This window comes from Solanum lycopersicum, chromosome 3, assembly GCF_036512215.1.
Source record: "Solanum lycopersicum chromosome 3, SLM_r2.1".
In the NCBI taxonomy this organism is placed as follows: Eukaryota; Viridiplantae; Streptophyta; class Magnoliopsida; order Solanales; family Solanaceae; genus Solanum; species Solanum lycopersicum.
In genome coordinates, this window is record NC_090802.1 from 49608426 (window position 1) to 49634925 (window position 26500).

At 31.8% G+C, this 26500-nt stretch overlaps 4 protein-coding genes and 1 long non-coding RNA gene across 10 annotated transcripts; 3 read left to right on the forward strand and 2 right to left on the reverse strand.

Annotated features, from left to right (window-relative positions):
* Positions 1-1882: 1882 nt before the first annotated feature.
* LOC101261694 (uncharacterized) lies at positions 1883-6003 on the forward strand. Of its 2 annotated transcripts, none has more exons than XM_004234931.5 (3): positions 1883-2287; positions 3402-4250; positions 5224-6003. In XM_004234931.5, exons 2-3 carry the CDS (start codon positions 3517-3519, stop codon positions 5708-5710), a joined length of 1221 nt encoding a protein of 406 aa, XP_004234979.1. In that variant the 5' UTR covers positions 1883-2287; positions 3402-3516; the 3' UTR covers positions 5711-6003. The 2 variants fall into 2 exon arrangements, with proteins under 2 accessions (XP_004234979.1, XP_019068465.1); XM_019212920.3 differs by lacking the exon at positions 1883-2287 and adding an exon at positions 2304-3177.
* Positions 6004-7254: 1251 nt separating this feature from the next.
* On the forward strand, positions 7255-12810 carry LOC101261000 (uncharacterized). Of its 2 annotated transcripts, XM_004234930.5 has the most exons (11): positions 7255-7523; positions 7628-7814; positions 8082-8164; positions 8430-8530; positions 10543-10638; positions 10932-10985; positions 11083-11231; positions 11313-11430; positions 11763-11850; positions 12157-12219; positions 12318-12810. In XM_004234930.5, coding segments are annotated over exons 1-11 (1059 nt in total). In that variant the 5' UTR covers positions 7255-7405; the 3' UTR covers positions 12320-12810. The 2 variants fall into 2 exon arrangements, with proteins under 2 accessions (XP_004234978.1, XP_004234977.1); XM_004234929.5 differs by lacking the exon at positions 12157-12219.
* LOC104646385 (uncharacterized) lies at positions 8933-10578 on the reverse strand. The gene is made up of 2 exons (XR_002027344.3): positions 10439-10578; positions 8933-9441 (listed from the first exon to the last, which is right to left on the reverse strand). It is a non-coding gene; the product is annotated as an uncharacterized lncRNA (long non-coding RNA).
* Positions 12811-16097: 3287 nt separating the features above from the next.
* Positions 16098-18128, forward strand: LOC101260703 (uncharacterized). 2 transcript variants are annotated; one of them, XM_004234928.5, is made up of 4 exons: positions 16098-16228; positions 17014-17086; positions 17173-17228; positions 17871-18128. In XM_004234928.5, the coding sequence occupies exons 1-4, from the start codon at positions 16194-16196 to the stop codon at positions 17980-17982; spliced, it is 276 nt and encodes a 91-aa protein (XP_004234976.1). In that variant the 5' UTR covers positions 16098-16193; the 3' UTR covers positions 17983-18128. The 2 variants fall into 2 exon arrangements, with proteins under 2 accessions (XP_004234976.1, XP_010318027.1); XM_010319725.4 differs by lacking the exon at positions 17014-17086 and having other exon boundaries at positions 16145-16228; positions 17122-17228.
* A 232-nt stretch (positions 18129-18360) lies between these two features.
* LOC101260408 (protein ABIL3) lies at positions 18361-22924 on the reverse strand. 3 transcript variants are annotated; one of them, XM_010319724.4, is made up of 10 exons: positions 22621-22924; positions 21930-22060; positions 21479-21561; positions 21245-21395; positions 19792-19891; positions 19585-19677; positions 19451-19493; positions 19272-19360; positions 18991-19133; positions 18361-18847 (listed from the first exon to the last, which is right to left on the reverse strand). In XM_010319724.4, the coding sequence occupies exons 2-10, from the start codon at positions 22032-22034 to the stop codon at positions 18677-18679; spliced, it is 978 nt and encodes a 325-aa protein (XP_010318026.1). In that variant the 5' UTR covers positions 22035-22060; positions 22621-22924; the 3' UTR covers positions 18361-18676. The 3 variants fall into 3 exon arrangements, with proteins under 3 accessions (XP_010318026.1, XP_069151120.1, XP_069151119.1); XM_069295019.1 differs by lacking the exon at positions 22621-22924 and adding an exon at positions 22145-22205; XM_069295018.1 differs by lacking the exon at positions 21930-22060 and having other exon boundaries at positions 22621-22921.
* Between the last annotated feature and the right edge of the window lie 3576 nt (positions 22925-26500).

Genomic DNA, 26500 nt, shown 5'->3' on the forward strand with positions numbered 1-26500 from the left:
TACGGGGGACATTGAAGAAACTTTGGAAAAATTACTTCGGATTGATACCTTTAAAAAAAATAATTACTAATTTTAGCGATACTTTTTATTTATTACCGTTTATAGCAATACTATATTAAATCTGCAATATGTATTAAAAATAAATTATATATACAATAAATATGTATTATAACTGTTTTTAAAAATATATTATGCTTGTTTCATAAGAAATTGAAACATTGCATTATAAGTGTATTAAAATGTGTGATAAATATATTAATCATCAATAAAACTTGTATTATATGGAAATAAAAAATTGTTCTCTGTAATATATATTAAAACAATGTTATAAATATATTAAAAGTTGATTAAGTAAAAAAAATATATTACTATAAGTGAGAAATATATTTTCTTAATATAATATATTTACGTAAGTTCCGCGAGAAACTTGGGGATATAATAACGCATTTACTAGAGACTAAGGTGGTGGAGAAATTGGTGTTTTATTATTTTTAATTAATACTAGAGACTAGAATTATGCTTGTACATAAGATCTTTTCATTTTACTTAAATGTAAAATATAAGATAGAGAAAAAAATTGTAGGAATTTTATAACTTGTCTTGGGTAAAAGGGATAGAGTTGCTTAAAAGAATAGGATGTGTTATTTATATTGATATTGTAAATATATTTTTATCAATTACTAATACTTATAATTATATTGAACATCTTTGCCTGTGTTAGCAAGGGTCAATATTTATTATTTTTTGTCTTATTTTATGTGACACAGATAAAATTTAAAGAATCAATTAAATTTTAAATTTTTCTAAATACTTTAAGTTATTAATTGTTATAATTTATAGTATCTTTACGTAATTTTAAATAATGTGTTATTTTATTTGTCCCAATATATGTGGAAGAAATAGAATTTCAAGAGTCAATATGTTGTTAATTATAGCGTGGAACCACACATGTGAAGCAGACATGTTGGCTGTCTCCTGTGTTGTTGAGATTGAATAACTAAAATATGAATAAGAAATATGTTTACGCATACGAAATGTCAAAAGCCTTGAATCAACAAATAAGTTGAAATTAATTAAAGACCTCTACTAATTAAAACACAATTTTTAAGAAGAAAATATCGTAAATCAATTAGTAGATGTAGAGGTCTTTAATTATAAAAAATAATACTCCCTCCTTCCGCTATTAATTGTTATACTTTTCATTTTTAAAGTCAAATTATAAAAACTTTGACTAATATTTTTTAATATACTTTTTCATCATACTGATATGTAAAAAATTGCAATATAATTTTTGAGTATCTAAACTTTTTGTTTATTATATCAAATTAATATAATTTAATTTAACTTTGAAAATTAATCAAATTGACTTTCGAAAAATGTAATATCACGTATAAAAAAGTTGAAATTAAAACAGAAATAAAAAGTGACGTTGGCAAGGTTTGAATCCTAGACCTTAGGGTTTGAAATGTCAAGCCTAACCCAATGCCAAATATCTGGTTAAAAAATAGACACACCGCTGAAGCACACAGGATCATTAGTTGTGTGCTTATTGCCACTTAGTAGACAAGTTATAAAAATTTTGACTAATATTTTTTAATATGCTTTTTCATCATAATGGTATACAAAAATTGCAGTGTAGTTTTGAGTATTTAAATTTTTTGTTTCAAATATTAAATTAATATAATATAATTTAACTTTAAAAATTAATCAAAATCGACTTTCGAAAAATGTAATATGACAAATTAAAAAATTGAAATTAAAACGGAAATAAAAAGTGATGTTGGCAAGGTTTGAACCCTCGACCATAGGGTTGAAATGTCTCAACCCTAATCCAATGCCAAATAGCTGGTTATAAAAATAAGCACACAGCTGAAGCACACATGTTGACCATCAGCTGTGTAGTTATCGCCACTTACAAATAAGAAGTACAAGAAGATATGTCATTATTACCTTGAAAATAATAGGATGACTAAATACATTTTTTCTCACCGTCAATACGTAAAATTTGAATCTCAAAATTAATTCAAAATTACATCAAAGTTACATGAAAGGATAAATTATAAATGAATAGTTCGTTTCTCTTTTTAACTAACACCTAAAGATTTGAATTCTGTATTTTAAATATAGTGATCGGACCCCAAATAGAAAAAAAAAATTAATTGGTAGTTAATAGTGACACTGAATTTGATAAAAATCCCTTGTAAGACGTTGAATATAAAAATGGATATTTTAGAATGAAGAATACTGTATTTCTTTCCTTCGAAGCATCTCCATGATTATCCAACAGGTACTTTCTTTCTTTCACTTATTTCTTCAACTGTCCATTATACTCTCTTCTACTTGCCTTTTTTTTTTATTGTTCATAGAATTTAAAAACTGTTTTTTTTTTTTCTGATTTGAACAAGACTGACTGTTATTTATGCATAACTAGATAAAGGGTGTTTGGTAATTTTGATTTTAGCATATAGAGAGTCCATGAACTGAAAAAAAATTGAATCTTTCTTGGTGGGGGTGTGATGGAAAGGGGTTTTTTCCGGGTGGGGTTTTTTTTAGTTAGTGATTATATATGATTATTGGAAGGTGTAAAGTAAAGATGATTATAGGTGTTAGTTGATTATAGGTTTATGATTCCTTTCAAGATTTAAGTTGTAGAAAAAACTCTAAAAGGGGTACAGTAATGGTGCAAATCATAGTTTGTGATGCGTTGACTGGGGAGCTAAGCTGTGTGGAGTCCGTTTCTCTTGATTTTTATGTTGTTTCCTTAGCTGGTTTGATTTGATTTTTGTGGATAAAATTTTGCTAGTTCTGTTTTTTTTGTTTTTTTTTTTTGTTTTGTGTGAATTTGATTTCATGTCTAGAGGGGACATGACACAACTCCAACTTACCAGGACATGACTCTAGATAGATAGGAAGGTTTGGAATGTTACAAGATTTAGATAGAAGGTTAGTGATTAGTTGAGTGTTATTGCACTCTATGTGGGAGTGGTAGTAGGGGCTATTTAGTAGTCATTTAAACTCTTGTTCTATAATGTGTATTAGTATGTGTCGCTTCATTCATTTGCTTTGTATTTGCTATTTTACTGGCATACTTTTGTGATACATTGCTTCAATGACTTTTTTGTTGAGTTGAGGGAATGCCGGAAACAATCTCTCTACCTCACAAAAGGTAGGGGTAAGGTAATGCATCCTAACCTCCCTAGACCCCATTTGTGGGGCAGTTGCGAAAACTTCAGTTGATAAGTCAAAGCTTTTTCTGATGCTTAATTTAAATTTTGGTTTATAATTAACCAAGCCATATTCCAAAACCTTAATGTTTTATAATTTATTTCTTCTCGATGCTTGGTTTTAACCCGTATTCACCTTGTTGCTGATATGGTTATATCCTGCTATTGCTTATTCAGGATAACAAGGATCATACGGTAAAAGGCTGCAAAGATGGGGATCATATGAGAGTGAACTGTCAACCCGTTCCTCTCTAGAAAGAAAGAGATAGCTCTAACATTCTCTCTGTTCCTAATGTCTTCAGCACAAATAAGGTTCAACCACAATTCTAGAAATTCAAAAAGAGGGTCACAGGATCTTTTGGGCGGCAAGGATTTTGAACTTCATGAGTGTGAGAAAGATAATTCACATGAACCTTTAAGTATGTTAGAGTCAGAGCTCAAAGTTTTGAGCGCAGAGAGTGTTCATGTTCTGAAATTATGCGGAGGAAACCAATTAATTGAGGAGTTCTATTCTCAAACATATTGTGATGATGTTGAAAAGCTAGACCACCACCTCAAAGGCTACAATCCCTCTGCATATAGTTACAAAGATAGCCAATTGCACATGCTCCAAAATGTTGTAGGCGATGGCTCCCAGAGAAAACCAATAAATACAGATTCCGGAGGATTTATGGAACTTGATTATTACATGGACCTAGACCCTGGACAAACTAAGAAGGCTTGTTCTGAACTGGATTCTGAATGGATTGGAGTTCAGAAGGCTCAACCATGGTGGCGCACAGCTGATAAGGAATTAGCTGCCTCAGGTTCTCCCAAGTCATCTGAATGTATCACGTATTCTGAGCATTCATGGCGTGAGCCTTTGAGAAGTGAGTCATATAACTGTTCTAACCAGGTTAGTATGATAGAAAAGGAATCTCTGGTTACTCCTGATTATTGTCCAAGACAACATCCTTCACAAAGCCAACAGAAGATATTGTGTGTTGGCAAAGGGTGCTTATCACGTCGTTCAGGACAGCCAGTAAGGTATTTATCCAACTACAACTAGCTACTATCATTTCTGGTTGAAGTGCTAGCTACTAGCTTTCTCCACCACACTGTTCTTTTTAACATATTTTTGTTCACCAATTTTACATGACCTGGTAAGACTTCTTCCGAGGTTGAAAAAATGTTTGAAGAAGTTATTGTGTGAGTTATAATGGTTAAAAGATGTGAAAAGGTACTATGACATCATGTCGAATTCAAAATAATTTTAAGTAGCATTACTATATACTAATATGACTTTTTGGGTTTTACTACTGCCTTTTCCTTTTAAGAAAAGAAATAATAGTGTTAGGATGGAGGGGGTTATTACAATAGAGTAGACTTACTTAGTTCGTTGATCTTGTAACAAGATGCAGCACATGAAAGAAGAAGTGGAAGCAAGTTTCCTCCACCGTATGAAGGAGAGAAAAGGAAAAACTTTTTTTCTTCTTTGTAAAATAAAAGAGAATCTATTATAGGCCTTAAATATGGATTTGCACGGTTTTAAGGATATTCAGGTAGTAAATTAGTACTGTAATGTGGATCAGTAACTTAAAGTCTCTATGCCCTCAATTCGTTGAAATTTCATTGACACGAATGCAGGTGAGTCACTCTTTTTCTCTTAGAAGTATTCTCTCAGCCAAATTAATTTTCTTTTCTCTTGTCTGTACAAAAGAGACTGAGGAAAAGAAAAAAAGACAGACTGCTCTTTCCCTCCCGGAGAGTGATAAAACATATCTCTTATAGTTACTCGGTCTTTTTTCTTCTTCCAGTATAACATTGCAGGATCTTTTCATTTTAAGTAAATGAATAAAGAATATCCTGGGGTCATGAAGTTATTGGTAGTTTTGAAGTTGTCTGTAATATTATGCAACTCCATAAACAATTGCATAAAATGTATTGTGGTTGACCTAGTTTCCTTCTCATCTTATTCTCTAATCATTAAGAACACTAACGTGTACTGTTCTAATTCCAGTGGTGATGACAATTTAAGTATTGCCAACGTCCTCTCATCAGAAACCCAACCAGGATCAAGCGATCTCAGCAAAACACAACTGTTAGAAGCACTGTGCTATTCTCAAACCCGTGCAAGAGAAGCTGAACAATTGGCACAGCAAGCATACAACGAAAAGGAGCATGTGATCAAGCTGTTGTTCAGGCAGGCTTCTCAGCTCTTTGCTTACCGGCAGTGGCTTCAAATTTTGCAGCTTGAAGCTCTGGTCCTCCAGCTCAGGAACAAAGATGAGCAAGATTCCATCAACTATTCAAATAGCTTCCCCGTTATCCCTTGCAAAGGACGGAAACTGAAGAAGTTTAGATATAATAAGCCTACTAAGAAGAAGACAAGAAAGGGAAAATTCAAGATAAACAAGTCTGCTGTAGCTTTTGCCTTGGGTTTGAGTCTTGCTGGTGCTGGTTTGTTACTTGGTTGGACCATGGGATGGCTATTTCCTGCCCTCTAAACCATCTTTCTGGTTCGCTTAGATTCACGTAGGTATGTTTCATGCGTTTTCTATCAGACCACGTCGAAGATATAATATTCTAGTAGATAGGATTGCATATTCTGTAAATATACAACTACTACGCATCAATCCCAAATGCATTTTGTAAATATTGTTGGGCTAAGGTCTTATATCATATGTAACCTCTGTGTGTTTTCATATCAGAATGCTTTGGAGATTATTTCAACAGGTTTGGGCTAGCTGTATATACTTTCTATGTTCGGATGATTAAAAAGTGAAATCTTTGTATGTTATATTTCCTTCGTTTCAATTTGCGTGGCACAATTTGAACTGAGTAGGGTATTTGATATCTATGTGATTATAAAAGTATACTATTAAGGGTCGATGAAAATTTATGTTCAAATTGTTTTCAATCATAGAATAACAATATTCTCTTTAAAATGGACTTACAAAAAATAATGACACAAATTTGTAGAGAGTGAATATCAATTAAGTCGTTTTATTCGATGTGTTATACTTGTTATAGTGAAATATAACAGAACGAATTAATTGTTATAGTAAAATATTATTATCGAATAAAACTATGTTTGAAATTCGATTTTTTTTATTCAAAGAGTGGATAAAGGTTGGTATTTTGTCCAGATGCAATTGTGTGTTTGCTGAATCAGCTTTTAACATCAAAACACTCTCAAATTTCCTCTCATCCACATGCTTCAGAGTTATGTTGGAACAAATTTGACCTCTAAAATTTAAATATCTTTATTTTTTTCAACTTTTATGGAAAAAAAACGTTAAAATATGTGTTACACGTGATGAAAAAGGAGGGAATAAATAAATTATTTACACAGAGCATTTAAAACGAGAAAAGATTGTCAAAGACTAACAATTACGTTGGAAATCAAATGATCACCATAAATTAAATTATTGTTCAACTACTACTACATCAATCCGTAAAATAAATAAATAATATTTTTAATATGTTATTCATATGTTTTATTTACTGTGAATTATGTTAATATATTAATTTTTTTTTCAATCTTTCTACGGATAATTTCTCTTCTAAGATGGATCATCAGAAATAATTTTTCTATTTATAGAGATAAAACTTATTTTACTATATTCTATTCTCCTCACACTTCACTTGCGAAATTACAATAGATATATTTATTATCGTAAATTTCACGATAATTCAAAATCAAAGGTTTTTTCTTTCACTACTTGTGATAGTATAAGAGTTATTTCATGCTTAACCAGAGATCTCGAGTTTGAGTGCCCCCAAATTCAAAGTCGCCTACAATGTGAATCTTTTCGCACAAATTTAATTTAATCAATTTTCAACATAAAACGAGCTAAATAAAAAACTTCCGTTTGACAAAGCGATTTCTTTGACTTTTGACTTTTTCCCAAGCTGAGCTGCTTAAAGCCGACCGTCCACACTAACTTTACCATCAAACCGTTACTTATCCGCCACGTGTACATTAGGCCCCACTTAACACCCAAAATTGATTTTTTTGAAATAAATAAAACCAAAACCGAGTAGCCTTAAAGATTGTCGATTTAAGGAACCCACATTTTTTCAAAAAAAATCCACTCTTGTTCTCAATTTTAATTTTCGTTTTCTTCTCCAATTTTGCTGTTTTTTTTTCTGAAAATTTTCGGTAAAGACTTGATTTTTATTCTTGGGAAAAGCGAAACATGCCTTTCTGTGAGGTGGGTAAATACCAGAATGGTGTAGATGCAAGTGGCAACAATGGAACCAAGATTTTTTACAAAACTTATGGCCAAGGCCCGGTCAAAGTTCTATTGATTATTGGTATTCTTCGTTTTTCTTGACATTTTTTCAATGTTTTTCCTATTTGGGTTTTCTTAATGTGGATTGAATTTTGGTTTTATTTGTTTATGAATGATGATTTAAAGGATTGGCTGGAACGCATAGTTCATGGGACCCACAGATCAAGGCGCTCGCCGGGACGATTACGCCGAATGATTCTGAATCGGCGGCCGGTGATCGGAGCTACGGTGAAGGTGGGGGTATGGAGGTTTGTGCTTTTGATAATCGTGGAATGGGGTTAAGCTCTGTGCCTACTAAAAAGTCAGAATATACGTAAGTCTCATTTACCGGAAACAATTTATTTGAGGAAAATTCTGATTGTGATGGAATAGAGTAAGAAAAAGTATAACTTTTGTGATTATTGTAGAATATTTTTCACCTAATAAGAGCTAATTCAAGATATAATATAGTTGTTGTTGGTGGGGCTCCAATTAGATACTATATGAAAAGACCTTCAGCTACTTTTCTTGTATTTCTTAGCTAAGAACTAAGGTTAAGTAGTTAGCAGGTTAAATTGATGTCGAATGTTTGTTGGAGCAGGACTGGTATTATGGCTAAAGATGCAATTTCTATAATGGATCACTTGGGGTGGGAAAAAGCACACGTCTTTGGTCATTCCATGGGTGAGTTTCTGATTTTGTTCTTTTGGTTGGCGTTATTGATGATGATATGTCTTCAAGCATAAAATGTGCCGTATATAGTATTCCAGTTAAACTTTCAGATAGTAGTTTAGGCATTTCAAATTTTAGAAACTGATCATTGCGGTACAGCTGAACAACTTGTGTAAAATGTGGAACAAGATATTTGAGAATCAAGTTCATTCTTTTGCTGGGAAAATACTTATTTGATAACATTTTTGCTTACTTGGACTCTTTTCCAATCAATCAGGAGCTATGATTTCTTGCAAATTGGCTGCAATGGTGCCTGAGAGAGTTTTGTCTTTGGGTTTATTGAATGTCACGGGAGGAGGCTATGAATGTATTCCCAGGGTAAGATCCTCTCTTCAACTATTGGTCATTGGACATATTCTTCAAAGATTTTAGTGAATGGTTGAGCTATATCTGAAAATTGAATAACTGTTTTGGTGTTCCTATGCATTGCATACCCCTTCCAGGAAAGATATATGAAAATCAGCTCTTCATCAAAAAAGATATACAAAAATCAGCTTACTGAAAGTTAAAAAAATAGAAGATATTTCGGTAATTGAGGCCATTCTAGCATTTTTTTAAGATTTATAACATGGCATCAGTGATCATGTTATGAAAGCAGCAAGGTGGAATTTGGAAACTGCAAGCTCCCTTGAATTTGGTATGATGGTAAATGTGTGAAATGATATGTGTAGATTGCGCGCATTACAGGATTGAACCTTGTAGTAGACCAAAGTCTAATAATTAAGTGGAGAAAGTAGAGGTATTTAGTGCTTATAAGGTGATATTAGGTACAGAGTTATCCAAATAAAAATAAGGTGTGGTACATAATTATTAAGAATGTACCCATCTTGTCCATTTGTGAGTGTTCTCGACACTCTGTGTGTGTGTGTGAGAGGGAGAAAGAGAGAGAGAGAGAGATTACAGTCTGTGTATGAAAGGAGGGAATACTGTTCTTGTTCTTCTGTTGTAGCATATTCCATGTGGAGGGAAGTGGAAGTTTGTATGCTTAGATTGTTACATCACATATGAGATAAACACATATCACAACTATAGCTTTTGCTCTCCTTTGCTCTGGAAAAGCCGGGAATACTCAGCATTTTTCTCAAAGGGTGAGGAGAGACCCCTCTTAATCCAGTGAAATGCCGTAGGCCAGTCTGCTTCTTCAATAGGCGGTATGACCAGTTGATGGAGTTCTTCCTAATTCCACAATGTTTTTCTACTAGGTAGCATACAAGACCCGAACAATTTATCTGACAGATAAATAATAAAGTCATGTTTGCATAGTTAAAATGTACTATCTGGAAAGACATCTTTGTTTAACAATGACCTGAGCACTGAATGATGTTAGAAATTCATCTACTGATAAAACTGAAGGAAATTAGGTATGATGAAGATGAATATTACTGATCAAGGGATGGGTAGTAACATCATGCATGTGATTAAACAATATTATGCTGTCTCTTAAGCACAGAAACAATCCCGAAGAGTTATAGATGGCTGGGATGAGTCTGTTGAGATGATTCATGTGGTATAAGAAGAGAAAACAGTACTTCTCCAATGGAGTAATGGTGAAAACCAGTGTGTTTAATAGCTCTTATGGGAAAAATAAATTAAGAAAAAAAAGTACCTAGTTTGGTGGGTATCTATAAAGGGTTGAGCCGTTGAGTAATGCACCCATTGAAGAGTGAAAATTGGAAGATTGAAGGGACAACAATGAAAATGATTAATGTGGTCACTATATCTTAGTTTTGCTGTGGTGTAGGCTAAATATTTATACAACTCAACTGCACCCCAATTGATGATATAGGAATAGAAAAGGAAAGTCTAGTGCACAAAACATTCCGCATTAGCACAGGGGAAGGGGAAGGGCTGCACCCCCAAAGGATACGATATAGACAGCATACCCTAATGCAAGCATTAGTGGTTACTTCCACCGCTCAAATAAAATTTCAGGTTAAATTGGCCATGAATGTCTGAGTCATTTGAATTTATTTTAATTTAATATATTTATAAATTGATCCTAGCTTTTTGGAACTAAGACATAATTGATTGATGGTTTCGTACTAATGCTTTTCCATTATCAATAAAATTATATTACTTTACTTGATTAAAATAAAATAGTAACTGGCAACATCATGTGAGATGCACAATTTTTTTTGAACAGATACATGCTAGTTATGAATAAGACCCTGTAATTTTGATTAGTGCTAATTGTATCAAAAGATGCTAAACAAATTTATGTTATACCTCAAACACAATGCTTCCTCTGTCTGTTTCTCATTATATACTTGTACGGAATGAAGAGTTATTTTTGTTGATTCTAGTACTCATGTGATCTTTTTTTGCTGCAGCTCGATCGTCAAACTCTATCAATTGCTGTCCGGTTTTTGAAGGCAAAGACTCCTGAACAGAGGGCTGCTGTTGATTTAGACACCCATTATTCAAAGGTTGATTAATTGTTCATTTAATAATGTTGTAAATTATCACTTCCGTAGTTCCCCCCTACTGCAAAGTTGCATATACATGCCATCTATTGTTGTACAACATAAAATGTATCTAGATGGTTTCATGCGCATTACTTTTCGTACAGTTGCTGATTAGTTGGTTTATCATCACTCGATATAAATTCTAATCTTTCTCAAAAAAATGATATATATTCTAATCGGTGATAATATTTATCACGACTAGACGACTAGGGAGTGATATATGACTTAACATATTTGTGGTTTGTGCTTTGCAGGAATACCTCGAGGAAGATGTGGGAACTACAACCCGCAGAGCAGTATTATATCAAGTAGTCACCTAGATGTTTCTCAGGCCATCTTTTTTTTTCCCAACAAGACTTAAGGTGCTTACGTGTTTTCCCTCCCTCTTATTTTGGGCTGTGCCAGGAATACGTGAAAGGCATATCAGCATCGGGGATGCAGTCAAATTGTGGATTTGATGGACAGATAAATGCTTGTTGGACTCATAAGATATCACGGGCTGATCTGGAATCCATCTGCTCTGCTGGATTCCTAATATCTGTAATTCATGGCAGGTAAATGCATTATCCACTAGATCCAATCTCAAATTGCCAGATACATTATTTAGACATAAATCAACATTTTCTTCTGTGCAGGCATGATGTCATTGCTCAGTTAAGCCATGCAAAGAGGCTTGCGAAGAAGTTACATCCTTATTCTAGAATGGTAGAGCTTCCCGGAGGACATCTTGTTAGTCATGAAAGGACAGAAGAGGTATGGCTTTATATACTTATTATGCAAATACAGAATCATCCAGTAATACAAAACTTCATTCTGCATAGTTACCAAAAACAAAAAAGATGTACTAAGGGTGGAGGTCAAGAAAAGCATCCTAAGAACCTGGGGAGGGGTTACTCTTCTTGGTGGTCACAAATAGGCCCAATCAACTTTTTGGTAGTTACAAATAGGGAATTCAATATGCATAATATGTTATGAGATTCTCAAAGTTTTAGCACTCCTTGTGGCTTCAAATGATTTGTGTGGCTGTAGTTATATGTGTTTTGATTGTTATGGAAGAAGTATATGACAATTATTAAATATTCTAGGTCAATGACGCACTTCTTGAGTTGATCAAGGCATCCACGAGTAAGATAAGCCCGTATGACTGGACAAATTTGCCTATGAAAAGCTCTGGTAAGTATTACTCCCTCCGTCCCATTCTATGTGTCATCTTTTTACTTTGCACTTGCATTAAGAAATGATGTAGCTTTACCTTCTACCCTTATTTAATGTTTTCTTAAGTCAACTTTATAATAAATGGTGAATACATTTTCAAGATTTATTAACTAATCTATCAAGGGTATAATAGGCAAAATATGGTAATATGCATAAATTTTATAAAATGACAAGTATTGTGGTCCAACTATTTATAAAAAGGGATGACATATAAAATGGACGGAGGGAGTAACATCTGGTTTTCCTTATTCCTATTTTTTGTAGAAAGCGGCAGCATGAAACTAAGACTATTTGGAGGAACAAGATATAGAGGAATAATGTCTCTCTGTAGGATACATAAACTTCCATATATCACAAAGTCCTGTAATGTTTCATTTATTTATTGGTTAAGGTGCATTTCTCTAATAGTTGATTCTCTCTGTCAGGATGGAATACAACTCCACTTACAAGAAAAAGTTCTCGAGAAGGAAGTAGATCATCTGTCCTGGCCGACATTGTAGAAAGGCTACAGATGTTCTTGTTGTTCTTTTTTGGTTTGTTTATGTTGGCATTTGAGTTTATGCGAAGAGGTGTAAGTCGTTTAAAACCAGTCAGAGTAAATGCAGCCCTTACATGAACCTATGATAGCAAATTCAGTCCACTGGTCACTTAACCGGTGGAACTAACTGTACAGCATTTTCACATACACGAATCACATTACAGAAGGAGGAAGGGGAAAGGAGGAACAGATGAAAAGGCAAAGCTAAACTGTGCTGATAAAAAGAACAGAACAAGACATTTTAGCCCGCCCTTGCCACTTTTTATTTTGTAGTTGCTCAAGGGCATAGAGCATTTTCTGAATTTCACTGTATTGATAAGTGCAGACCATTGTTCCTTTTCCTTAATGATAATCATCCTTTTTGATGAATCAAACAAGAACTGAGTTTCCTGTTTTTACTTTGTTCACTCATCATTAATCCAGCTGTTAAGTAGGAATAAGGATGATTATTAAGCTTATACTTAGCAAAAGAATTGCTCAAAGACTCAAAAAGTTGACAGAAAATTTGCATAGACTCCTAATGGTGTACAGATGATTGAAGTCTTAACATCCTTGCAAGCTTTGGATTATTTCAGATCTCTAACGGGGTAAGAGGTTACCAAGCAAGTGAAACTGTGCTCACCTCTTCTGTTTCTTGGTATATATAACTTAAACTCAATTAAAAGCTGAGAAGCCACATTACAGGCAACCAACAAAATATTAACAGGAAGCTATATATATACTGTTGGACAAAACCTGTTTATTTTCTCCTAAAAGTGGAGTCTCTCAGCCAATTAACAAAGTAATAGTAGTTAAATGGTCAAACAAAAAGCAAAAACATTGAATCATCTATATTTATGGATCTTCACATGCATATATTTGAAGAATCAAGAGTTCAAGGAACAAACCAACAACCAAACCTTAAACTAGGAGAGAATATTGAAACAGAAGTAGTTAACTAATATAGTACTTGTGGTGGCGAAAACTAGCAGATACTCGATAAAATAATTCATGTGTAACAACAACAATAACATACTTAATGTAATCCCAGGATATGTGTAACAACAATAATAACATACTTAATGTAAATCTCAAATGTGGGGTCTAGAGAGAGTAGTGTGTACACCTACCTTGACAGATGGAGAGGATGTTTCCAATAGATCCTCGCCTCAAAGTGAAGCAGAATAAAACAATTTGGTATAAGAAATAACGAATGTGACGAAGCAAAAATTACTACTATATGCTTTTTTAAAATAATACAACAAACAAAGTACATGAAATAAACAATAGAAAGACAAGAATATACAAAATAATACAAGAAACAACAAATAATAAACCACAAGACGGACAAGGAAACTACAAAAGTAATACTGCAACTACTAGTATGAAAGGATAAGTATAACAACACGCTCGATAAAATCATCGTAAAATAAAAAGACAAAAAATAACTAACACATATAAAGGGAAGAATGGAAGAAACTTGCCTTGCTTGATTTAACTTATTCAATTGGAGAAGTAAAGAGATTTTCCAACATGCATCATGAGCTCATGGTTTTTTTAGTGTGTGAAGTATAGCTAAAAGATGAAAAAGGGTAACAGAAAATGAATGAAAGAGTATAAATAAAGATGCTAAAATTGGCATCTAAATTATACCCACAATAATAATAATAATAACAATAAGGTGGCAGATGGGCCAATAGTGAGTAATATACCACTGGAATATTCTTATACACACAATCTTATTTTTATTATTTAATATTTAATATGTTTTTTTAAAGCATTAAATTTAATAAATTACAAAATAATATAGTAACATTATCTATCATGCTATTTCTTGTCAAGTTTATAATAAAAAATTATCATAATTTCATTTATTCAAGTTTATCGATTAAAAACACACGCAACCAATTTTTTTACATTATCTTTTCCTTCTTTTTAATACCTAATATTTAAATTAATTGTCTTAATATAGACAAATTACGCAACGTTATTCTAATTTAATACTAATAAGATACCTTTCAAGTTTCAATAGACATTCGTGGCCTTTTAATCTTTTTCTTAAATTTATGCTCTTTAATTTTTTATTTTTCGCCACCCTCTCTTCAATAAATAAAAAGTGATTAATAATATTTTTAAATTTGAAAAAAAAAATAAAAAAAAGTTGCAAAGCATAAGTTATATCTTACTAGGAAAAAAGTTTCATTTCAATATTAGAAAGTCATGACTCTTATAAGAGGACTAAACTTTTGTTTAAATTTTTTTGTAAATAGCAAGACACATTATGTGTTATAAGACATAAGTTTAATTCCACAATTCACAAAATTATGTTGCTTAATTTTCTACACTTTCACCTTACAGAGCAGATACTACATAACTTATCTAAAAATAATTTTTGTGAAATCCGGTTATAATAAAGATATTTTGATTCATAAGTTTTCATTAAATGATAAGCATATATATATAAATAAAAAAAAATAGGAAAATCAATTCGAGGGGTAAAAATTAAAAATCATGATAATTCTAAAGGCAAAGGCATTGTCCATTCAATACTCAATATTTATACGGGGACTTAGCTGAACTCAAATTCACATACTTTCTATGTTCTTATTTATTTGTCTATTTTTTATTTGACATATCTATTAAGAAAATAATAATTAATATAATAAGTTTTTATTTTATTTTTTAAAAATTAATTAATTAAAAATATAATTAAAAAATTGTCTTTTTTTGATAAGTTAAAATGGATAAGTATAAAAGAAAAATTAGATAAGTAAAAAGGGACCGAATGAGTAGTATATTAAAGGGCAACTTTCACATATAGCAAATAAAAAATTCATATTTGTATGCTATAGCAAAGTTTGCATAATTGTGCTCCATAGCAAACATAGAAACTGTATAATTCGCTATACATATACAGTTAAAGCAAATTGTATAAAACGAAGTGTATAAAACAAAAAAGAGAAAGACACTTGGGCAGAGAACTGTATAAAAATGAAGTGTATAAAACGAATTGTATACAATTTGTTATTGTATAAAATGATAAAGAGAGAAAGACAAAAGAGACTTGACAAGGAATATACAATTGAATCGAATTGTATAAAATGAGAAAGAGAGAAATTAGATACAATTTGAAAAGTGTATAAAACGAGAAAGAGAGAAAGACAAAAGAAAATGGGCAGGGGAGTATTTTATTGTATAATTATAACTTATAAGTGTATAGGACGAAAATATATGTACTTGAATGTGTATATACAATTTTTTCGCGTTTTATACAAATAGAAACACAATTTATACATTTTGCTTCTGTTTGTGTAAGTGAGAAAAGTGAGGGTGACGAGCTAGATTTGGAAGAGTGACGAGCAAGATTTGAAAGAGGAGAGAGAGGGAAACAAAAATATATGTATTTATACAATTCTCTGCTTTATACAATAAGAAACAATTTTTATACACTTGTGTTTGTATAAAAAGTGAAAAAGCGAGCGAGAGATTGGAGGAGAGTGGCGAGCGAGATATTTGGGAGAGAGGCGCTTGACAATTTTTGCAAACGTTTGTAATGGAGCACAATTAAATCAAACTTTAGCTACTCCATTTATTTTAGATTATTAGTTTGCTATTATATACAATTTTCTCTAAACGACCTATTTCTGATTCACACTAATAAGGATACCCACTTACTCTTTTGCGGGTCGGGTTTATAGATTTTGGTACTTTTTCACTAAAACCCAAAATTCAAAAACCCTAATAATCAACCAATAATTTCAACTGCTGTACAGCAACTGAAGGAATGGATGGTGTGGCGTCTCCATGGGACTTCAACTGGTAATTTTCTCTTCATCTTACAACTAAGAAATCCATATTATTTCAAGAAAATTATTTTGTATTTATGTTATGTGAACAAATGTATATTAAAAAGATTAATTTATGCTCTTGCAAATTTTTTTTCTTGGTTTTAATCATTCATTTCAACATACCAATATGGTTTTACATGGTTCCTTATCAAAAAGACTTCTCCTTTTTAATGTTTTCTTCTTCTTTTTGATGGTTTAAGGGGTAGATGAGGGGGTTAGCTGGTTTTTTAAGTATTGGGTCATAGTAGAGCTTTCTCTGTTTATTTTTAATGTATTGTACATTGAGACACTTGTAGAGAAGCTTGACACTGAGCTAGGAATGAACTTGTGGTGTCGAGACTCTGCGTAAATTGAATGTTAGGTATTAGCTTTGTTGGTGGAGAGCATATGGAAAGTTTCATACTGAATTGTGCGAGCAGAAATTTCAATTTCAGGGACATGTTGTGTGTAATTGTCCCTAATTTGTCTAATCTCTTCTTGATGCAAACCTATCTTCGTATCTTCGTTTACTTAATGTATTCTATTGTTGCTTGTCCGCTTTGTCTTGTGTGAACTATACATCTCCATCTACTGTTCCATTTGGCAATGAAATGGGACTTCATGCATTTTTTAAAATCAAGAATCGGAACTGAAGAACAGAGTAGCAAATTTGTGACATCTAGACACTAGCAATAATGAGTTACACTCTGTGTTAATGTATTTGTGATTTGTATTCCTTGGCGAAGGAGTGAATTTTATGAGGTATACTTTATGCAGCAACTTGGAAGTAGATCTTGGGTCTGAAGAAAATGCTCATATTGTCTATACTGCATTGGCTGTTGATAAGGAGGTATAGTGATACTGAGGTTTTTTATTCATTTGTAGCATCTGTTTCGATCCACCAGTGCTCCAATGTTTGTACAATTAAAATTGCAGTTGCAGCCTGATAAAGTGAAGAGGCATATGTCTGTATCTAACGGGAAGCTTTCAGTGTGAGCACATGCTTCTTCTACTCAATTGAATTTATTGAAACCAGTTGATTTTTGAACTTCCAACTGTAGTTAGGAGTTATTGTTGTCAATATTTTCTTATACGTTCAGGATATATATATGTATACGTGTGTGTGTATGTGTGTCTGATGGTAATTTATGGATATCTTCATACTTCATCAAAATTTATACATATCTTCATGTTGTATTTGCTGAAAAAGCACCCAAAAGTACAAGTTCTTAAGAACATAATTGTAATGTGCTAGTTGCTTCATTTTTACTCCTATCATCTATAGAAATCAAGCACTGATATTGCGCTATAGTTTTGATGATACAAACAATGTTTTGTTTGCGTGCCTGAGCCATAAATTGACAGGCAACAGATGTAGTAATGTAAGTGTTCTTTGTGAACTCTTCCTTGTTTGCTGAAATATACTTGGCACCAGTCAGTTGTCTTTATAGCAAATTTCCTAGTCAAAGCAAACCTTGTTCAAAGTGACGCTTCTTCCTCCCCCAGCTTTCTGATTAGCAATGAAGAATGTCACTCGTCTTTACCAAAAATTTCTGAATGCTGAGTGTTCAAGTTATTATACTTGCTATTTCTGCATCATTCAGCTCTCTGAACTGTTCCTAATGTTTTTACAGGAATTTTGAGGCTGTTGAAGCAAGATTTCTTCGTGCATCATTTAGTGCATTTGTAGATGTACTCACACTCACAACAAAAACCATTGAAGAATTTGGTTCAAAGAAGGAATAGAGACCTCTATTGGATATTTTTAGACATTGTTCATTTATTGATGTGCCATATAACAGGAAGCCACTTCTTGTTTGTAATTGACAGTGGTATTCATTGCCAACTGATAATTTAACTTCGGATTATATTCATCTTTATAATTGATATCATGTAATCTAGAACTACAAGAAGCACTAAACAAATATGATAAAAAGCTATAAACTGATCTTCATATAATAAAAAAGCTATAAACTACTGATATATATAACCTTTGACGTGCAGCAAAGTATCAGATGATATTCTCATTCCTTATGCTTCAATCATTCCATCAGATTTTCGTCATATATGTTTTGGTGTTTCTAAATGCAAGGGTAAAAGGAAGATCAGGGAACCAGAGACATGTTTTCAGTTTCAACCACAAATAACTCTCATAAATTTCAATCCAAATTTCGTCCAAAACGACCTTAAAATCCTTGCTGTATTACTTTATAATCTGTCAAGACCATGTCCAGGACAACTAATCAAGTCTGCCAATACGTTGCCAAAATTTAATATACAATTGAGGAAAGGTAAGCAGTGCACTAATACAAAAAGTATGTCCCTGATTTTCCGTTTAACAACTGGAGAAGCAACAATAAAGCATGTTCCTGGTTTACAGCTGCAAGTGCTACCACATACACCCCTCCTTTAGTCACATTTTTCTTTGGACTTGTTCCTGTTAATATTCATCTATGTATGTATATAGAGTTTCATCTTTCTTTGATTTGCGTCGACTGAGCAACGATTTAAGCAGACGTTTACTTTTGCTGGAATGTTGCTCAGGATCTTTGGTGTTTATATTGTCCACATAAAGTCGCATTGAAGCTGATTTACGAGGCTCTGCAGCGTACTGCTCAAACACAATTTAACAGTTAAAAGAAAATAACTACCAAGTCTACTATGATCTTATAGGCTGCAGCTAAGAATTATTAAGGCTGGACCTGGAAATAAACATATTAAACAAATGGAAATTATATAGGATCCAGTAATTACCCGTCTCCCGTTGGAAGGGTTTGGAGTTGTAGGCCGACTCTTATTTGGGGTGGTTGGCCTAGAACTTTTGGGGGTGGTTGGCCGACTAGCAAGTGATGCAGTTCGTAAAAGAGGAAACCGATGTGGTGAAACTGTTCGCTTGTCTGTCGGACCATTAAGCCAAAGTACAAAAAGAAGGATAAAATTAATCAGTCAGAAGCAGCAATGAGACCAAGAAGGTGGAAAATTGCAAGCACTAAGATACAAAGATATTATAATGCAAGAAAATGATGGGAAGAGACCTAATTCCTTTTTTGGTGTGGTTCCGGAGAACGAAAATTTTCCATACTGCTGAAGAAGACGTGGAGTAGGTGATGGGGAGAATCCTTTCCTGCAGTATATGAATCTCTACATAGTCATGCATGGTAAGACATAATAGGTATGAGGTAGCTGGATACAACAAGAAGAAAGAAAAATTTACCCAGCTGCAGGTGGTGGAGTCTCTCTAATTGTTGCTCGCACAGCTGCATCAAAAGAAACCAGCTCGGGTCATATCATTTTTCACACATATGTTAATGGAAACTCAAAAACTGAACACAATGCATTATACTCTACCGTTTCTAAATTGATTCCAATCATCTTGATCGTCAAGACTACACCCTTGGTACTGTAACTTGGTGAGGTTACCACCATCCGCTGTCTCGCCAACTGGAAAAAGATTATCAGAAATAGTTGAATGTACTAAGTTCTGAGTTGAGAGCGACAAATACTGCTAAAGGAATAGAATTGAAAGATATACTGATGTGATGTAATCATAATTACCTGGTAATATATATCGCTTGTGATACTTAGGAGTATGAATAACCAATGACTGCTGCGACATACCCTCATTATCAATGTACTCCTGGCATGTCTTTAGTCTCTACAAGAAAATCAGGTAAAATGAATAAGAACCAGAATAACACAAGCTACTTTCACAACCAAACACAAAGATAGTAACACAAGGGTGGATCAACAAGACTGTGATGCCGTTATTTTCAAGCGAGAATATCTGGAAGACCGTAATCATATGTTCGGTATCAGAAATCTGCTTTAAGGCCATGGGTTAGGGGGCTTAGGGTTGGAATTTCCCACACATTGTGACTGTTTAAGTCAAAAATATATTGATCCATTTAGTAGAGCAACAAGATCAAATAGCCATATATCGACGCAAATTTGCCAGGTCTGAGTCATTCTCACAGTTGGCTCCAGCTCTAAATATCCAAATTAGGTCCAGCAAGCCAAACAAGAAATAAGACAGAAATAGATTAACTAAATCCTGTATCCAATTCTTGAATTCCCAAAGAAAGCATAATGAATTAGCATCACACAATAACAATATAAAACAGTAGAAAAGCCTCATAAGTCATAACTAGTTTCACCATTTTTGTGTGCGTCTGTTCATTCACTTCACCTATAAACATATTAGACATACTATTCTTTGAACACAAAATATAAGTAAAATTGCACACTGCCAGGCATTTGATATGTTCAAGCATTGGATCTACAGAAGGTGTTAGCATGTGGCAGTCTTAAGAGTATATCTACTACCTTTACAGTATTTGATAAACCCCGTAAAAGTTCATTTGCAAGGATTATCAACAAATTATATTTCTTCAACCACATGGAACTTGATATGCATCTTGATTTCAGTTATGGGGTTCATTCGATTAACCTATCCATAAGAAGTAGTATTGTTACAAGATCTTCTATGTTTGTGTGGTGAGGAGGAAGATCAAAGAAGAACATATGTGTTTGGTATGAAGGAAAATGTTTTCCATTGAAAACGTTTCCTTGAAAAACAAGTGAGTTCCTTATTATCTAGTGTTTGACTGTTTGGTAAGTAAGCTAAAAAATATTATCCAAAAACATTATGGAGCTAGCTAGGATGGGGTGGGATCGTCAAGGGGTGTTGGGTGGGTGGGGACGAGACAATGAACTTGAAATGTCACTTGTGAAAATTGTTTTCTTTACTTCCATTATAGAAGTCGTTTCCAAAATATTTTTACCAACCAAACATGTACAATTGGAAAACATTTTCTCCTCCCATACAAACACATAAAGACACAAAGGTATTTTCAACAAAGTTGAATATATGACACTAAAAAGAGTATTAGTCACACATGCTATTACTGATGGTCACTTTTTTTAGCACAAACCCATGTTATCTGATCAGAATTCTATAAATGATGGTCTTCATAAAGCTTTGATATCCAAAAAAGGAAAAGGTTATTACCTGCTCAATGCAAGAGATACGCAGCTCTGTTCCAGAAACTTCATCAACTTTTTCATCCAAGAGATCACTGACCTTATATGTCACAGAGCCTAAATGATCCACGGTGTTCACAAGTGCTTTGATAGCATACTCCTTCAACGTATCTACCACACTGTAAGAAGAGAAATATGTTAAAAGCCATACCAAACATGGAAAATGGAATTGAACTTTCCCACAAGTCGACAGATGACTCACACATCTTTTTGCTCATCATTAGAATAAGATAATTCAAAATATTCAGCTGCTGAGTAAAGTTGTTTCCTCAGATTCTTCAAATCCTGAAGAAATCAGTGCAAATCAGAAACTATAATCCCTAGAAACATAGCAAGAAATCAAATACCGAGTCAACAAAGAAAGTATTTTAAGAATCAGATTCTTTACCTCTCTTTCGTTTCTTTCTTCAAGATAAAAATGACTAACTAGAGAGTTTCAAATCAAAGATTACTAAGCATTCAGCAAAATGGACAGAAGAGATTTTTGATATGCAGCTTTCAAGTTTTCAAACATTGGAATCAAATGTTCAGAATGAAGGTTAAAGATAGTCATTTCTACAACAATCTCAAACCAAGAGACATAGCTTTCATGTTCCCAACATCCTATTTTGAAGAAAAATACCAATTTTCAGCTCAGCAAAAGAGGTAGGTACCTTAAGACTATCGGAAAAGAGCATGCTTTGATGCATAGAAACCTCATCAAAGTTGGCAGGCTCTCTGGGAAAGGTCATTGTAGCTGGTGAATTTAGTGTCTCCATTGAGTTACTAGTGACCAGTTCTTATCCTGTAACAACCATGATACTGACATTTCAAGGAAATGACGAGAAAAAAAGTGTAAACAAAACCAGTAACTGTTTGCCACTACAACCTTTAAAAATTCACTTCTGCAACAATTATTACTTCAGCTAGAATTCAGAAAACAACAACTACATTCCTGAAAAGCTGCTAAATGAATCAACAACAAGCCAACAAACAGTTCACACCAGACAGAGACAATAGGAAAAAACAAGAAAGAACTATGTCAGGATAATGCTTCACATTATCTCTTCAACTGTACCATAATAATTAAACCATTCATTTTGTCAGAAACTTAACAATCACACTCTAACTTACACACAATCAGCACTCATAGTAAAAAAGCTGCAATCTTTGAGTCAAAAAGAAAAACCCCACAATTAGCAAACCCCATAAAAGAAATTTCTACCCAAAATCAACAAGATCAAAGAGAACAACTGAACTCTATCACACATTCCAAATTTGAAATCTTTATTTCATTAATCAACCAAATAGAGCAAACCCCATAACCAAAAACTACAAAAGAACTCAAAAAACAAAGAACCCAACCTGGGAAATTTTACTTTTTTCACCTAGTAGAGCAAAGAAACCGACACCCACTTCAACATTGAAGCTATATAACACAAAAATGAGTTTGTTGGGGGAAAATAAACAGGCCCCCACAAATTGAAGAGAGCAATATAGGAGGTTGTTGGTAAGAAAGAATTTGACTAAACAAAAGGGAAAAAGACAAAAGAAGGTTTTTTTTGTTGAGAAATTGATAATGGCAAAGGAGTAGAAGTGGTGAGAGAGAGAAGAAAAATGGGGACAGCCGTTCATCAAGGAGAGCACGTCTTCAAAAATTTCAAAAGGTAGGGGTGATTTTGTAGAATATTAATAGATTGTGTACTGATTTTGCAAACAGGAAACAAATATAGGGTCCTTCTTGCAAAAACATAAAAAATTAAAAATCCTCTTTCTAATCATTACTACAACGTTTGCTTTTGTTTTAGTGGACCATGTCCTCCTCGTGTTTATTCTTTAATCTGATACGGAGAATTTCACCAACAATTATTATAATAAATTTAATTATATTTTTTAATTATAATTTAATTATAGTTATAATTTAAGTTGTCTTATTTATATAATTTGTGAATTTATATAATTTGCACGTTTATATAATTTGTTATATATTTGTATAATTTAATTGTATAAACTTAAAATAAAGAATTTATACGATTATAATTATCAGAAGGATAAACAGTTATACAAATTATATCATTCAAATTTTGAATTATACAAAAATTATATGAATTCTGAATTATACAAAAGTAGAAAACTGAGTCGCGTAATTATAGCTAAAAGTAGGTCATGAATTGTAATTAAGGTAAACTATATCTCAGTTAACTAATTAACTAGTATATGTTTACTTATGCGCGTAATTTTTCCATCTTGCAACGGGTTAAAATTTACGTGAAAATTTATGATCTTATATATCGGTTGGTTCAGTTCGATTTTAAAATTTATTAATTTGATTTACAGACTTATTGATTATCGGTATAAACATAGATTTGACACGAAAAAATATTTAAAATTACTTCAAAATAAGTTGATAAACTAAATGCACTATGCACATGAGTTGAATTGCATATCGCTCAGGAGCAATAAGAAAAAATTTCAAGCCGTGAAGGACCTATAATTCAATTATAAGAAGAATTAAAATTATTACTAAAATCGCCAAATTGATCATTCATTATTAGTTTGAGTTATCAATTTTGGTTCGATTCGAAACATATCTAATTTGATATAAATAAAATAAAATTAGAATTATTTTTTAAGAACAAGAAAATCAAGTTAAATTAAAATGGCATGGTATCTATTATAACGTGTAAAGTTGTTGTATGTAACTTAAAAATTCTTCATTTCTATTTATGGCTTTTATAGTTTGGTTCCTTATTGAGTATATTAATATATAAATAATTTAATAAAGAGTGAGGCTAATTTTTATTTTAATATTTGCAATACAAGTTTAAATATGGAGGAATATTTTGTGGCTATAAAAGAGGAGAAAAATGATGAACATTTCCCTTATAAGTTATAATAGTTTGTATACAAGAAAATGATAATGCAATTTTATTTTATTTTTGTATGGTATTTTGATTTTGATTTTTATAAATATATAAAACAATTTTAGAAGGAGTATAAAATCAATTGACCTACAAAAAAATGTCTGATAAAAAAAATATTTTCTTGAATTTTATTTATTTATTTATTTTCTTAATTTTTATTTATTTATTTATTTATTTATTACATTCCTAGAAGCTTCCAGCGACTCTTTCTCGTCATTTTTTCTTAAAAATCAAATTGATTTCTAACTTTTTTTATATTTAATTGGTCAGTGAAAATATTTTCTATTAACAATTTCTTAGTAGTAAAATCAACTAACACTAATAAACTAGATGGGACTATGGCATGCAAAGTTAAAGCAAATAGAAGTAATTAATTATTAATAAAACACTTAAATGTTTCACTTTATGTTGAAATCTTTATTCTACTGTCAATAATCACACTTGAGAGTTTTACTTACTTTAGTCATACACTTCAAAAAGAAAATATATTTTTCTACATTTTGACCAATAATAGTAACAAATCAAGTGTATATCACCGTAAAATTTGTATAAGAATATCGATGATATACATAAATATATCTTATCATTATTTTATAAAAATATAGAAATTATTTTTAATAGATTTTTAACTTTAAAAAAACAGATATGGAAAAAAAAATTACTGTGAAAAAAAGTCATAACAAATATTGATATTTTAAAAAAAAAATTATATAGCATTCTAAAAGAAAGGAGTGAGTAATGACAACAATTAAAGAATATAATTTAAAATTTTAATTAACAAAAGTAATCAAAGTACAAGTCAATTTATTGAGATGAATTATAAGATTGGACTAAATTTAAAAATAACGTCATTTCTCGAGATACTAAGTTTTTTTAGCGAGTTCAATTTTTTTTCACTTACTTTCAATATTTCATTTAAATTTGCATGTTCTTTATGAAATAATAATTGATATGAATATTTTTATCACAGTGTGTATATTAATTGATCTTAGAAAATAATTTAAGGAATAACTAATTGAGTTTAGGATAAAAATAAAAAAATAAGTATAAAAATAATTATATTTTCTTGATATGTTAAAAAAAGTATATATATATTCTAAAATTAATGACAAATGAAAATAAATAGATAAAAGTATATCTTTTCTTTTATTACGTTCCTATTAATAAACGTATAACTTTTCTATTTATTTTGGAGTAGTTATTAATTATTTATTGGGATAATAACTTGATTTATGAGATATGATATGAGAATTTAAATACAACGGAACAAATATATTCTTTTTGAAAGATAAGAATTCCTCTTCTTATAATATATTTGTTTACCTATAAACATGACTAAGACACGTTGCACGCTGTAGCTAAAAGTAATTTTTTTTTAAAAGAAAAAAATAAAATATTTTTAAATATTATTTATCATTTTAAATTAAATTTAAATCACATACTTTAACTTTTACGATTTCATCATATTAAGAAGATTAATAATATTTTTACTTATCATTCAACGTAACTCAAATCATCAATCTATCGATGAATACAAACACTGGCATATAATGTTAATATCTACTATAAAAAAAATTAATTGAAATATTATGTATGATCTCTTAGAATAGTAAAAAGGAGCACTATCTATAAATAATATATGAAAATGGATGAACTAATATATTATACTTCGGATTGTTGATATCACTTTCAAAAAGTTTGGTCAAAACACTAAGTTGTAACTAATTAATAATACTAATAATTAATAGATGTGATTATGATTAAGCCAAAGTGTGTATAAATAATGTGAATAAAGTTTTTGGCTAAACTATGTAAAGTCATTTTAGTATATTAATAAAAGGCTTAAGTCATCTACAGCCACTTAAAGTTGTCCACATATTTCATTTAGGCATCTTATCTTAGACTTGTTTCAATTGAACACCTTTTTTAGTTTTAAAAAATACCTATCAAACATATTTTGACAATCAACTAAAAATAAAAATGGTGTGTCATACACTCGCAGCTGACATGGCATGGTAGCTAATAAAAACGAGACATCTGGCATTGGGCCATAGATTAAAAAAGAGCAACCTTCCCTTTTCTTCTTCTTCTTCCCAGAACCACTCCCACCCAACCCCAACTTTAAATTCCACATTTTTTTACCAAAAGACACAAAATTGAATCACGTTTCGAATAACCATTTTCACTTTGACGTTTTCCTTTTAATTTGAAATTATATGTTTTTTTTCGATCAACCCACCTACCCCTCTCCTTGAATCTAATTCAATATTGGAAATGGTATTTTTTCCAATCACACTTTTTCTTAATCATTAATTAAGATT

Excerpts from the sequence above, each read along its gene's own strand:
- LOC101260703 (XM_004234928.5), top strand. The coding sequence starts at position 16,194 with ATGGATGGTGTGGCGTCTCCATGGGACTTCAACTG. Across the intron at positions 17,087-17,172 it reads CATTGGCTGTTGATAAGGAG|TTGCAGCCTGATAAAGTGAA; the intron begins GTATAGTGATAC and ends TTAAAATTGCAG. Across the intron at positions 17,229-17,870 it reads TCTAACGGGAAGCTTTCAGT|GAATTTTGAGGCTGTTGAAG; the intron begins GTGAGCACATGC and ends ATGTTTTTACAG.
- LOC101261000 (XM_004234929.5), top strand. The coding sequence starts at position 7,406 with ATGCCTTTCTGTGAGGTGGGTAAATACCAGAATGGTGTAGATGCAAGT. Across the intron at positions 11,431-11,762 it reads GTCATGAAAGGACAGAAGAG|GTCAATGACGCACTTCTTGA; the intron begins GTATGGCTTTAT and ends TAAATATTCTAG. Across the intron at positions 11,851-12,317 it reads TTTGCCTATGAAAAGCTCTG|GATGGAATACAACTCCACTT; the intron begins GTAAGTATTACT and ends TCTCTCTGTCAG.
- LOC101261694 (XM_004234931.5), top strand. The coding sequence starts at position 3,517 with ATGTCTTCAGCACAAATAAGGTTCAACCACAATTCTAGAAATTCAAAA. Across the intron at positions 4,251-5,223 it reads CGTTCAGGACAGCCAGTAAG|TGGTGATGACAATTTAAGTA; the intron begins GTATTTATCCAA and ends TTCTAATTCCAG.
- LOC101260408 (XM_069295018.1), bottom strand. The coding sequence starts at position 22,890 with ATGAACGGCTGTCCCCATTTTTCTTCTCTCTCTCACCACTTCTACTCC. Across the intron at positions 21,562-22,620 it reads AAAAAAGTAAAATTTCCCAG|GATTTGAAGAATCTGAGGAA; the intron begins GTTGGGTTCTTT and ends TGATTTCTTCAG. Across the intron at positions 19,678-19,791 it reads CAAGCGATATATATTACCAG|TTGGCGAGACAGCGGATGGT; the intron begins GTAATTATGATT and ends ATCTTTTTCCAG.